Below are 11,921 nucleotides of genomic sequence, written 5' to 3' on the forward strand. Positions count from 1 at the left end.
CACATATTGCGATGCTGCTGCGAGTAACAACTTATTTAGATGGTTCTCACTCACTGTATTGTATTGTATTGTATTGTAATTTTAAATACATGTTCGTTTTAACACTTGTTTAAGCTTTATTAAATTTGTTGTTATGTAACAAATTTAAAGTAATTTTTTTATGTAAGGATCAATTTGTCCCATTATACATTTCATAATCATTGTTAGACGATTTGCTACCACAATGGGCAACTATGGCCGGGAAACTCTCACTAATGTCTAATTTTGTGAGAAGTCAATACACATATGTGAACTACGATTTTCATGGGTAAAATGAGATAGAACTGCAACTTAAAGTTAATAAAAATGTAGCAAAATTGGTCTGAATGCGACTTATATATCGCACTGCTTCAATGAGACTGTGTTCACCTACGCAATTGATGTTAAAATTTCGTCGCTTTAAGATCTGTACTTCGTAGTAAAAATCAAACCGCGAAAAGCTCAAGCTCAAGCTCAAGCTCAAGCTCTACGCTGCGAATCAATGCAAGGAGGATCAAATGGAATCGGTTATGGTCTCAAATATCAGGTCTGTTCAACTCCAATCCTCACAATTCTCCTCCTTTCATTTCGCATATACCCTAATAATTCACTGTTTTATCTCGTTTTTTCTGATAAGGCACGGTGCATCGCCGATGTGAAAGCCGATACGGATCACACTAGTTTCCTCACCGGAACTCTCAGCCTCAAAGAAGAAAATGAGGTACTACTCAATTAGCTTCATTTCATACTTCATCCTAATTCGTCACGAGTAGACGTGAATTGCCCAGTAATGCGGCATTTTGCAGGTACATTTGATTCGGCTTTCTTCAGCTGGCACTGAATTGATCTGCGAAGGTCTGTTTTCTCACCCTAACGAGATCTGGGACCTTGCTTCATGTCCTTTCGATCAACGTATTTTCTCTACTGTTTTCTCTTCCGGTAAGTTTATTGTTTTAATTTTCCTTTATTAACGTTCTTTATGAATCTTCTTTAGTTAGCTTTCTCATTTTCATTACATTGGATCAGGTTGATCTGAATGAACATAGTGTGTTGTTTCTTCTGTTGAATTTTTAGTTTTTTGTTAGATTACAGCTCAATTTTTATTGGCACCTGACAGTATAACTGTATATTCGACTAGTGAATTGTCTTAGTTCACTGTCTCGTGTTCTTAACTTTGGCTTGATTTGATTTGAATGATCATAGAGTGTTGTTTCTTCTGTGATCTTTAGATTTGTTAAATTAAAAGTGGAATTTAGTATCTACGCATGACATTTCTCTTTTGCTTGAATTTGTTTAATGTGATATTCATGATTTTAATAGTTACTACTGTGGATAGAGTGGAATGAATATAAAAGATTCATAGAGTTGAGCCGACTAATTTGGGATTGATGCGCAGTTAATTGGTTAAGACAGTGGTGTCAGTGTCGGAGTCAGCTTGTGCGCCCTTAGACTCTTCCACCAGTTACCTGCTACCTCCACCAACATAGGTACCGGTTAGCTCTGCCCACTAAGGCTTAGACAGATGGAAAGAAATTACCTGGTACTTTTTGACTTTGCTGGGATTTGATTATGAGACCTCATGGTTCTCCTCTCACTTCATTGACTACTACGTCATACCCTTGGGTGCTAGTTAATTAGTGTTGATTGGTCGAACCACACTGCTATTTAATTTTGGTGTTCTGCTATTTTGGATGAAACTAGTTGGTGATTTGAGCAATAGTTTGTTTCTTTTCAATTTTGTAGCATCATAGGTTGAATTTATGATCTTCACTTGTCTGCTTAAGAAAGATCGCAAGGACGTTCTTTGCATTTGAATTTCCTTTAGTGGCATTCATTAGATGTTAGAATGCTACTGCGGTTGGTGTTGGTGATTTGATGTTTTCTAGAACTCGGTTCTATGATGATGCTCTATTTGTTTGTAGGTGAAACATATGGGGCAGCAATATGGCAGATCCCTGAGCTGTATGGCCAGTTGAATTCTCCACAACTAGAGAAGATTGCGGCTCTTGATGCTCATAGTTCAAAGATAAAATGGTAAATCTTTTTTAATATGGTAAATTTGAACAGCTTACCATAGCCCCTGAGCTCAAAAGATTGTCATGCTTAAAATAAGAAATAAACTTTAAGGCTTCAGAGTAGAAATACAGGATGCATTGTGTGCAAAATTCTGTACTTTTTTTCGTTGTCAAAACTCCGCATGTTCATTTAATCATTCGAATGGATGCTGCGGTTGTAACTTCTAATGCTTAATATTGAAACTTACCCAACTGACAGCAGCTTCCATTTATGTACATATGCGCATGATTGCATCTTATTTTACAAAAAAGAAAAAATAAACTTGAAATTATGATCCGATGAAATCCTATGCTCCATTAACTTCTATTGTCATTTCCTTCAAAACAAAAAAAACCTCCTATTATCATTTTTTATGCTACATTAACTCTTTAATTTCCAATGCTACCTTAGCTTTTATCCTAAATATACTGTATATGATTTCCATCAGTTACATTGTTGCTGATATTATTTCTAACACTACCCTTCAACAAAGCTAACCTAATTATCTCCCAAAATTGGAATGCCATGATTCATGAGTGCTTCAAATATATTTAGAAAATGCTGTCCTTTGATTTTGGAGGAAAAATCCTAATACTTCAAAAATCATAAGTTCTCTATGTGTTTTGTTTCATGCTTATTCCTTTTCTTTGTTTTGCTCTCCGAATGAAGCAATTCAAAGCTTTTGGTCTCGACTAGCAGTAAATTTTGGCATAATCTTACAGTATTGTGAGCTCTATGAGATGGTGGTCACGTAATTAAAATTCGATAGCTGTAAATTACTAACAAATTGGTTCTTTAGTTCGTGCTTGAGATGTTTTAAATAGTTAACAGTTTATGATCCTTCTCTTTTGGTTTATCATGATTCAAAGACTCATCCTTTTTATTCTTAATTTTCTATTAAATGGTGGTCTTATCTGTTTCATTTACTCGGACACTTAAATGTTTTGCAAATGGTGGGCAGCACACTTTGGTGGCCAACAGGAAGGCATGACAGGTTGGTTAGCATTGATGAGCAGAATCTTTTCCTCTGGAGCTTTGATACTTCGAAGAAGAATGCACAGGTATATTCCAGCATATGGCTACTTAGATCTGACCATATAAAAATGACCAAGTAAAATCCTTCATCTTGATTTTGTTTTAGTTGTCATTTCAGAAAAGTGCTGCTCATGTTTGGTATTCCAATTAACATTTTTTCGACCCAGACATGCTTTCTTGAACAGTCATTTCTTTTATACTGCTAGTCGCTAGAAGTATATCATTATTTGGCATTGGAAAAGGGGTTGGAGAAGCAAAGCCACAATACATAATACTACATTTTGTGCAACCTTCTGATAGTTTGAAAATACTGTGAACCAGGAACATACGAATAATAATACTCTTGTTAACACATATAGGGTGAAAGCTGATGAATAATTCAAAATGGCATATATGTTGGGTGAAAGTTCACTAGTGCTCCTCATAGCTGGATGTTTTAAGTACTGAACTATTTGATTACTAGAAGTAGATCGCTCAAAATAAACATGTAATTTGCACTAGAGTGCTTCTGTTACAGCTAAAACCTATTTACTGGCCTGGAAATAATATCATTGAGTTCTTTTGGTTAAGTGTATCCTCGCATCCTTGTTTGAAGTACAAGGTGGTCTGTAGTTTACCTTAGGCTTCTGTGTGTTTCATCTTCGGATATCACTGTTCTTAGCTCCAGAGAACCTCAAGCGTAGTTGTAAAAGTGTTGTTACTTCTGATTGCTGGGGCTAATTTTTATTCAGGCCTGCTGCAAAATTTAGGTACAATCACAAGAATCAGCAGGTGTGCTACATTCTTTATCTGGGGGCGCCTGGGATCCTCATGATTATAATGCTCTAGCACTAACATGTGAATCATCAGTCCAACTTTGGGATCTACGGACAATGAAGTAAGTGAATATGGTAGTACTTCATTCTGTATATTCTGTTTCATGGGTTGTTGTTAGTCATTGTTCACTTGTGAAAAAGCTCAAGATAAATCATACCAGAAAATAATGGAAGAGAGTACTTGGAAGGTTAGTAAGTGGCATGGCATGGACATCTATTTCTCTTAGTTTGGGGGGGGGGGGGGGGATATTTTCATGTTCTTGATATAGCCTAATCTATACAGAGGAAAAACCCATAAAGCACATAATCCATCTATTTCATAGAATCTAGTGCCACAAACTATAGATCCAAGTCATAGCGTGGCATAGATTAAGAAAGAAACTGAATAGTAAATAGTTTCAAGGGCCCAAAGATAACGCTGTGTATGGTTACTACAAAAAGGGTAAAAGTTTAAGGCACAAAGTTGCTCACTGCATTATTTTTTATTTTTTTATGTACATGTAAAGCTATTTCTGCTTTTGTCCTATTAATTGAATAATTATCAAGACACAATTTACATCATGGCTAATTCTACTGCAGGAAAACGAACTCAATTGATCATCCCCATGTCCGTAATTTAGATTACAATGTGAAGAGAAAGTTTATGCTTGTAAGTACATAGCTTTGTGAACTTATTAAGTTGCATCTTTCGGTTGATTTATCGTCCATTGTTTGCAAATAAAAAAATCTTTGAGTAAGCTTTTATGAATGTGTGAAGTGTATCTGTTGTTTGCCTGTATGCATAGGTGTTAATATTAACAATGTTAGGAGTTGACACTCTAATGCGGACCATCTTAGGAAACATTTTTTTTCCTTTTCCTTTTTGATTTTTTCATACTAACATTTCAATTTCAATATGGAAAGTTGGGAGGTACTCTTGTTGCTGCTCAAAGAAGGAAAGGATAAATCTTTGTTCTTTAAACATACTATCTTCTAGTTTCTACTTTCTGTTTCCTGCTAGTGATCATTCTATGGAGAGAGATGGAATGAGAAGAATGTCAAGACATGGAAAGTACGTCCTCTAAAGTGTATGGCTGTGGCCTGGTGTTTCTAATAGCTCTACTTCTCTTTCAGGCTTCTGGTTCTTGCTCAATGATTTGTTGTTTAATTCTGAAGTTCACATATTTATGTATTTTAATTATCTCCATCTACCTAAATAGAAGTTTGTTATCTTTAACATGCCAATTTTATATGAAGATGATTATCCTGTGTTCTTGAAACTTTTCTATCGAAGAACCATGACCAAGTTGAGGAATTTTTCTGTCGCGTTTGGAACAAATTTTTTAAATTTCTCAAAGAGGATATAAGAAGTTACCAAGTAAGCACCAAAGTGAAATATGAAGAGTTAGTTGGACTTAATAAATCTGGTTTTGTCACCTCTGCATGCTTTAGGTTCTTCATTTCTTTCAAATAAGATTTAAATGGGGGTACACACAGGAGAAAGTGGTTATAGTTTTCTATGTGCAAGGTATTGCTATCGCAACTTTACCATCTATTTTTTCAAATGTCTGTTTAAAATTTCAAAGTAGTTCGGGCTTACCTTCTTAGCTTCTTTTTCTTTTCCCTGGAAGAAAGCAGGCGTTCAGTGTCAATGAGGATTTATTTAAATTCTGCAGGTAACGGCTGAAGATGAATCTGGGATACATATATGGGATCTTAGAATGCTGAAGTTTCCAGTCCTTGAGCTCCCTGGACATGCTCACTGGTACTACTTTGTGGCAATAATGAGGCTGCTTACCCTTATCTTTAGTTAATTGAGTTCTTGATATAAGATTATTGTCTGGTCTTTCAGTATCTGTTTCCCTATGTGCCCTACAAATTAATGAATGTATATTTTTATCATTAGGGTAAAGGATTAGAAATTTCTTTCTGGATTTCCTTTTCCATATTGGGTAAATGCAGTTGATGTTTGTTCGCAGGACATGGACTGTCAAGTGCAATCCCGAATATGAAGACTTAATTCTGGTTCTTTCTCTTCATTTTCTGTTTCTGTTTGTGTATCCTCGCTATGTACAGAGCTCACTTGTTGACACATCCACTGAGCCACAATTTTCTATGCTGAATTCCATCCCCCCTCCCCCCTCCCCCCTCTCCCCCCAAAAAAATTCTATCTTATAGTTTTTGGATATAGGATGTTTAACTGCTTTTAGCTCTGTAACTTGCACTGACAGCTCTTGACAGCATGTGCCCATGTCTTATCTACTGCGCATATGGTTTTAGTATTAAAAACAAGTGTCTTCTACTTTGGTCATTGATATTTTGTTGCTGAAACAAAATCTTTGGCAGAGTGCTGGAACTGATTCTGCTGTCAATTTGTGGCGGGCTTCTCCTCCTGGCGGCGACAAACCAACTTCGGAGAGGTGCTTTCTTAAACCCTCTTCCCTTTTTCCGCAAAAAAGAAAAGGAAGAAAAAGCAAAAAAAAAAAAAAAAAATCACTTGAAAATGTCTTCTCTCACTATATCTCATGAAGTTTATGATTTTCAGCTTTGACTCCCCTAATAGGCCAGTCGATCCATTGCTTAATTCATATAGTGACTATGAAGACAGTGTGTATGGTAAGTAAGCACTTCTTGTTGCCTCATCAGCTTACTTTGTAAGCAGCAGTTGACTTGTCCATCTTGGTTGTAGGACTTGCTTGGAGCTGTCGAGAGCCGTGGATATTTGCATCATTATCATATGATGGAAGGGTAAGATCTCTATTTGGTATTTGCCGGAAAAACCAAGAAGAAATGTACATGTCTCTGGAAATTAACCAGCAGATTTTGCAGTCTGTGATATGCTCTAGCTTTGATCTACATTAATAATAGGAGCTATTTGTCACAACCCGCATTTTGAGGCTGTGACTTCGTTCGGAACCGGTGAGAAAAGGCTCTTCTGATTCTCTGACGTAGATCTGTCTACTCAGGAAACTTGGGCTTTTTAATTTTAAGCATATATAAGGGGGTATAGGTGTTGAAAGCTCGACATGCTTCCCCCATACGTGATGTCACCAAGGCGTATCTAATGAGCGACCTTGAGGGGAACCTCAAGGCCCTGCCTGGACGACTCAAAGGAGTGTCCTAGGTATCCATACGAGTTTGGGAACTCTATGGACGGCGCGACGCCTTCAGGCTAGCGTTGGGCACCAAACGAGCGCCGGAGGCTTGATGTATCGGACGGTATGCCTCGCGGGCTGCCGAAGTGTTGGACAAAGACCTATGTGCCGATTGGATACTTGATGCATCTATCTTAGGGGCATCATGTGTCGACTTGTAAGCATGGCTTGGGTTTAGCCATGCGAGCAAGGGTCCGTTGGCCTAAACGTGTAGTTGTGGGGCGACACTGCACTAGACGGGATGGAAGTGTGTCGCGAGGGCTATGTATGGGTATGCTCCTAAAAGACGCAAATGACAATGGTCAAGGATTAAAGGTTGCCTTACTCGGGCGAGGCGCAAGCCGGGTGCGGATGCACGGGGCGAGTGTCAAGGTTGAGGATTGAGCTGTGCACGCGAGAGCGATGCTCAGTCTTAGGCGAAGGACAAGACATGTCCTTAGCCAACCCCCAGGGCGCGCATTAGGGCTGTGCATGGATCGGATTGGATTGGATTTAGCACATTTCGGATCGGATTTTTGGATTTCGGATTCTAGAAAATGCAATCCGAATCCGATCTGAATTAATATCGGATCGGATCGGATTTTAAAGTTTGGATCGGATCAGATTTTCGGATTTCGGATCGGATTATTATGCCTCAAAGTTGCAAACTCATATGTATATTTTCTTTGTAAAAGAGGCAGTACAGTAAGAAAAATTCATGTTTATACAATTATGAGAGTACTATGGTGACAATAGAGCTAAATCCATCAATTGTAAAGGTAATAACTTGGAGGAAAATGTAAAGGAAGTACTAATTATTCGAATTAAAGTTTAGAATTTATACATGCCCTAATAATTTCGGATCGGGTCGTATTAAAATTATACCAATCCGAATCCGATCCGAAATCCGATCCAATCCGAAATTGAACGGATCGGTTCGGATTTCGGATATACGATCCAAATGAACAGCTCTAGCGCGCATGGATTATGATCCTAAGACGAGAAGCGCCACGACATGTCGAGGCCAAGGGCCTAGACATCTTACGGGCAACACAGTTGGAGCATGCCTTCAAGGCAAGTTTCACCACAGGCACACGATCGTGCTTGGAAATCCTGGGAAAGGAGATAGGCTGGCCTGCAGGGAGGGGAACTGCAGGCGCCACACGGGCTATTCGGTGCCGTTAACGAGCGAAAGAAAGTCGGTCCTGACACGTGGTATCAGAGCTGATTAAGGCCATACTATGCCATGACACAATATCAAGGCAAGAGTTGAGATGACAAGTGCATTTTGGATGTCAGTGCGGAGATCATGTCAAAGCAGAGATTGATGTTCATATGCCACCAGAGATCGAGAACCCGATACTGCTGGTCGAAGAAAGTCTGGGTTGCTACTGAATGTGGTGATATGCCGATGAGTTGGATGGTCAAGAAAAGGCCATGTTTGCCAGGTCGAGCAACCATATCGCAAAAAGTGGGAGCCGTGGACTATAAACTTTAGTCATGATCGCAGTGGAGATCTTGCCAAGGATGCGTGCAACGCATCAATTGAGTGTCTTTCCTACGGGATAGACTTTTGGACTGCCTGAGGGCATTGCCAAGGTGAGGAGGCGAATTCGAAGGAATAGCGAAGCTTCAGAATTGGGCGGATTTCCAAGTTGGAAGATGTCATCATTCTGGAAAGGGGTACGCCGAATGATCGGGGACCGTTGAGAGTCCAAGTGCGATGCACAACCGGACAGGGAAGCCGTGCTAGCAGGACCAAGTGAGTACCTGACTATTGGGCGAGTACTGACGTACTACCAGGAACATTAGGTACTTGCTGAGGAAGTGACAGTTGGAAAACAAAGAGCTTTGTTCGGGAATGCGGCAATGCTATGACTTTGAGAATGTAGTACTCACCAAGAGACATCCCAAGAGCTGGCCGAATGCCAAGTGGGACCGCTAAGAAGTATCCTCCACATTGAGTGTGGGAGGATCCGCCTATGCAAGAGGCATAAGGGCGAAGTTGGGGGTCCGGAAGCAAACACATCTTCAAAGGTTCTGAGGGCAAGGAAAAGCTACGGGAGCGTTTGGGCTACAGAAGCTATGCCAGAAGGTGTGAAAAGGCTAAGGGAGCCGCGCCAAATAAGCACGTTGATGTGCTTACCATTGAGGGAAAAGCTTCAGACGGACATGAAGGCCGTGAGGGTCATGGTGTAGTTGACTAGTGTGGGTCAACTACAAAGTTAAACACCAGAGGGTGCAAGTGCGAAGGCACTTTCCAATTGAACACCGAAAGGAGGTGAAGTGCAGAGGCACGCTTGGAAGATACTTGGGGGAGAAGTGCATGGGGCGCGACTCCTTTTGATTAGGACTTCGAGCAGGACAAAGGGAGCCGCAATGTACATACCTGAAGGGCATACTACGGGATGTCGTAGGCCATGATGTGTCATCGGGGACAATGACATAATGAGTGTGGGAGGATGTCACAACCCGCATTTTGGGGCTGTGACTTCATTCGGAACCGGTGAGAAAAGGCTCTTATGATTCTCTGACGTAGATATGTCTACTCAGGAAACTTGGGCTTTTTAATTTTAAGCATATATAAGGAGTATATGTGTTGAAAGCTCGACCTGTCTCCCCCATACGTGCTGCCACCAAGCCATATCTAATGAGTGACCTTGAGGGAAACCTTAAGGGTCTGCCTGGACGACTCAAAAGAGTATCCTAGGTATCCATACGAGTTTGGGAACTCTATGGATGGCGTGACGCCTTCGGACTAGCGTTGGGCACCAAACGAGCGCTGGAGGCTTGATGTATGGGACGGTATGCCTCGCGGGCTGCCGAAGTGTTGGACAGAGACCTCCGTGCCAATTGGATACTTGATGCACCTATCTTAGGGGCATCATGTGTCGACTTGTAAGCATGGCTTGGGTTCAGCCATGCGAGCAAGGATCCGTTGGCCTAAACGTGCAGTTGTGGGGCGACACTGAACTAGACGGGATGGAAGTGTGTCGCGAGGGTTATGTATGGGCATGCCCCTAAAAGACGCACATGATAATGGCCAAGGACTAAAGGTTGCCTTACTCGGGCGAGGCACAAGCCGGGTGCAGATGCACGAGGCGAGTGTCAAGCTTGAGGATTGGGCTGTGCACGCGAGAGCGATACTCAGTCTTAGGCGAAGGGCAAGACATGTCCTTAGCCAACCCCCAGGGCGCGCATGGATTATGATCCTAAGACAAGAAGCGCCACGACATGTCGAGGCCAAGAGCCTAGACATCTTACGGGCGGCACAGTTGGAGCATGCCTTCTAGGTAAGCTTCACCACAGGCATAGGATCGTGCTTGGAAATTCCGGGAAAGGAGGTAGGCTGACCTGCAGCGAGGGGAACTGCAGGCGCCGCACGGGCTATTCGGTGACGCTGACGAGCGAAAGTAAGTCGGCCTGTGACATATTGCTGCAAATGCTATTGGATATTTGGGGCAATATGGCAAATAAAAAATTTTGTCCAAATTTTTTAACATCCATCTTTAATTAGTTTTGACAGCTGTCTTTAGCTTCTCCAATTAATACATTTATTTTACATCATAATTATGATTACATAATTCTTTGCTGTTATATATTTATAATGAATATAAAGTTGAGGCTTCTGGTTGCATCTGTATCTTTTCTTGTGTTGGAATTCTGAGTCCAGATTTCAGGATGACATAGAAAATGTTCCCACAACTGTGCATGTGTACTTGGACAGTTAGTTTACTATTTCTAATTCATGTTAAATTGGTTTAAGAATTTTGTCTTGTTATAAATTAAGAACTGGAAGTGTGGCTTCTAAGAATTGGCAAGTGTTTTGTTGTTGTAATTTATTGTTTTTCCTCTTATTTTTTTGTGGTGGGTAAGCAGGTGGTTGTAGAATCGACAAAGCCTCATCTTCCAAGAAAATGAATCAGAACAACCGAAGTACTTACTGACCCTTGATCCCCCTTGTATGGCCTCATTATCCCTTTGCCATTACTCATCTCTTTTCATGTTTGTTTCACTACAGTATGTCCCTTTCCAAACATGTATTCTTGAAATTGAACCATGTGTTAGGCAATGGAGTTAATGCTACCGAGGTGGAATATAGAATTTTGCAGGAGATCTCTTTGATTTTATCTAGTATGACGTTTGCAGTTCATTTCATGCGGAAGCTTCTAAGCCTGCAGCTTCACTCCAGATTGAATTTGCAAAGCGTATGGCACATGGACATTTAGGTTTTCCATTCACATTAGTTTATGGTTGTCATATCTTTGCACGTTTTAGAGGGTCAGAAAAGAGTGATGTCATGAATTTTGTCATAAACTTCCGACCAGGTACTTCATAATGGGATCCACCCAATGTAATTGTCCAGCTGACTGTGTCACAAGATCACTAAAGTCGACAGATTCTTGTGTGGCCAAGTGTTAGTTTCTGTGTTGATGACCACTTTTCCTTGAACAAACAGAGTACCCTTGTGATTGCAGTTAGTATTTCCGACTGACTAATTGATTTGTCATTCATATGATTATGATTTATGATTATGATATGTCTATTGATTTGGTGTAAATCTCTTTGGGTAAGTTTTTACCATTTGATTTGTGTTAGCACTGCGCCTGGTTCCGCGGGTATGATTCGTTGGTGATGCCATTGTGACTTTGATATAGGGGTGTATATGGACCGGATTGGTTCGATTTTATTAAAATCCAACCAAACCAACTATATCATCTTGGATTGGTTCAGAATGGATTGGTTCGGTTTTGTCAGTTTTTTTGTTATATGAATATTATTTCAATCTTACTTTGTTAAATTTTTGATAAGTATATATTTAGTAAAAATTTTAAAAAAATGACAAACATATATGATCTATTAATATATTCTTATGGGAGAATTT

At 40.2% G+C, this 11,921-nt stretch overlaps 1 protein-coding gene across 8 annotated transcripts; it reads left to right on the top strand.

Annotated features, from left to right (window-relative positions):
* Positions 1–257: 257 nt before the first annotated feature.
* On the top strand, positions 258–11,597 carry LOC104111749 (WD repeat-containing protein DWA2). 8 transcript variants are annotated; one of them, XR_001972381.3, is made up of 15 exons: positions 259–565; positions 656–739; positions 825–957; positions 1,941–2,052; positions 3,035–3,134; positions 3,858–3,985; positions 4,503–4,572; positions 5,579–5,667; positions 5,882–5,927; positions 6,249–6,322; positions 6,448–6,518; positions 6,592–6,650; positions 10,916–10,972; positions 11,058–11,170; positions 11,365–11,597. XR_001972381.3 is itself a non-coding variant. In XM_009621515.4 (14 exons), the coding sequence occupies exons 1-13, from the start codon at positions 521–523 to the stop codon at positions 10,955–10,957; spliced, it is 1,053 nt and encodes a 350-aa protein (XP_009619810.1). In that variant the 5' UTR covers positions 258–520; the 3' UTR covers positions 10,958–10,972; positions 11,186–11,597. The 8 variants fall into 8 exon arrangements, 6 of the variants coding, with proteins under 6 accessions (XP_009619810.1, XP_009619811.1, XP_009619808.1 ...); XM_009621515.4 differs by lacking the exon at positions 11,058–11,170 and having other exon boundaries at positions 258–565; positions 11,186–11,597; XM_009621516.4 differs by lacking the exon at positions 11,058–11,170 and having other exon boundaries at positions 258–565.
* Positions 11,598–11,921: the final 324 nt, after the last annotated feature.

Source organism: Nicotiana tomentosiformis, chromosome 4 (assembly GCF_000390325.3).
Source record: "Nicotiana tomentosiformis chromosome 4, ASM39032v3, whole genome shotgun sequence".
Classification (NCBI taxonomy): Eukaryota; Viridiplantae; Streptophyta; class Magnoliopsida; order Solanales; family Solanaceae; genus Nicotiana; species Nicotiana tomentosiformis.

What these genes read in the sequence shown, in the direction of transcription:
- LOC104111749 (XM_009621515.4), top strand. Translation starts at nt 521, where the DNA reads ATGCAAGGAGGATCAAATGGAATCGGTTATGGTCTCAAATATCAG. An exon ending in GCCTCAAAGAAGAAAATGAG is followed by an intron (nt 740 to 824) that starts GTACTACTCAAT and finishes GGCATTTTGCAG; the next exon opens with GTACATTTGATTCGGCTTTC. An exon ending in CATAGTTCAAAGATAAAATG is followed by an intron (nt 2,053 to 3,034) that starts GTAAATCTTTTT and finishes AATGGTGGGCAG; the next exon opens with CACACTTTGGTGGCCAACAG.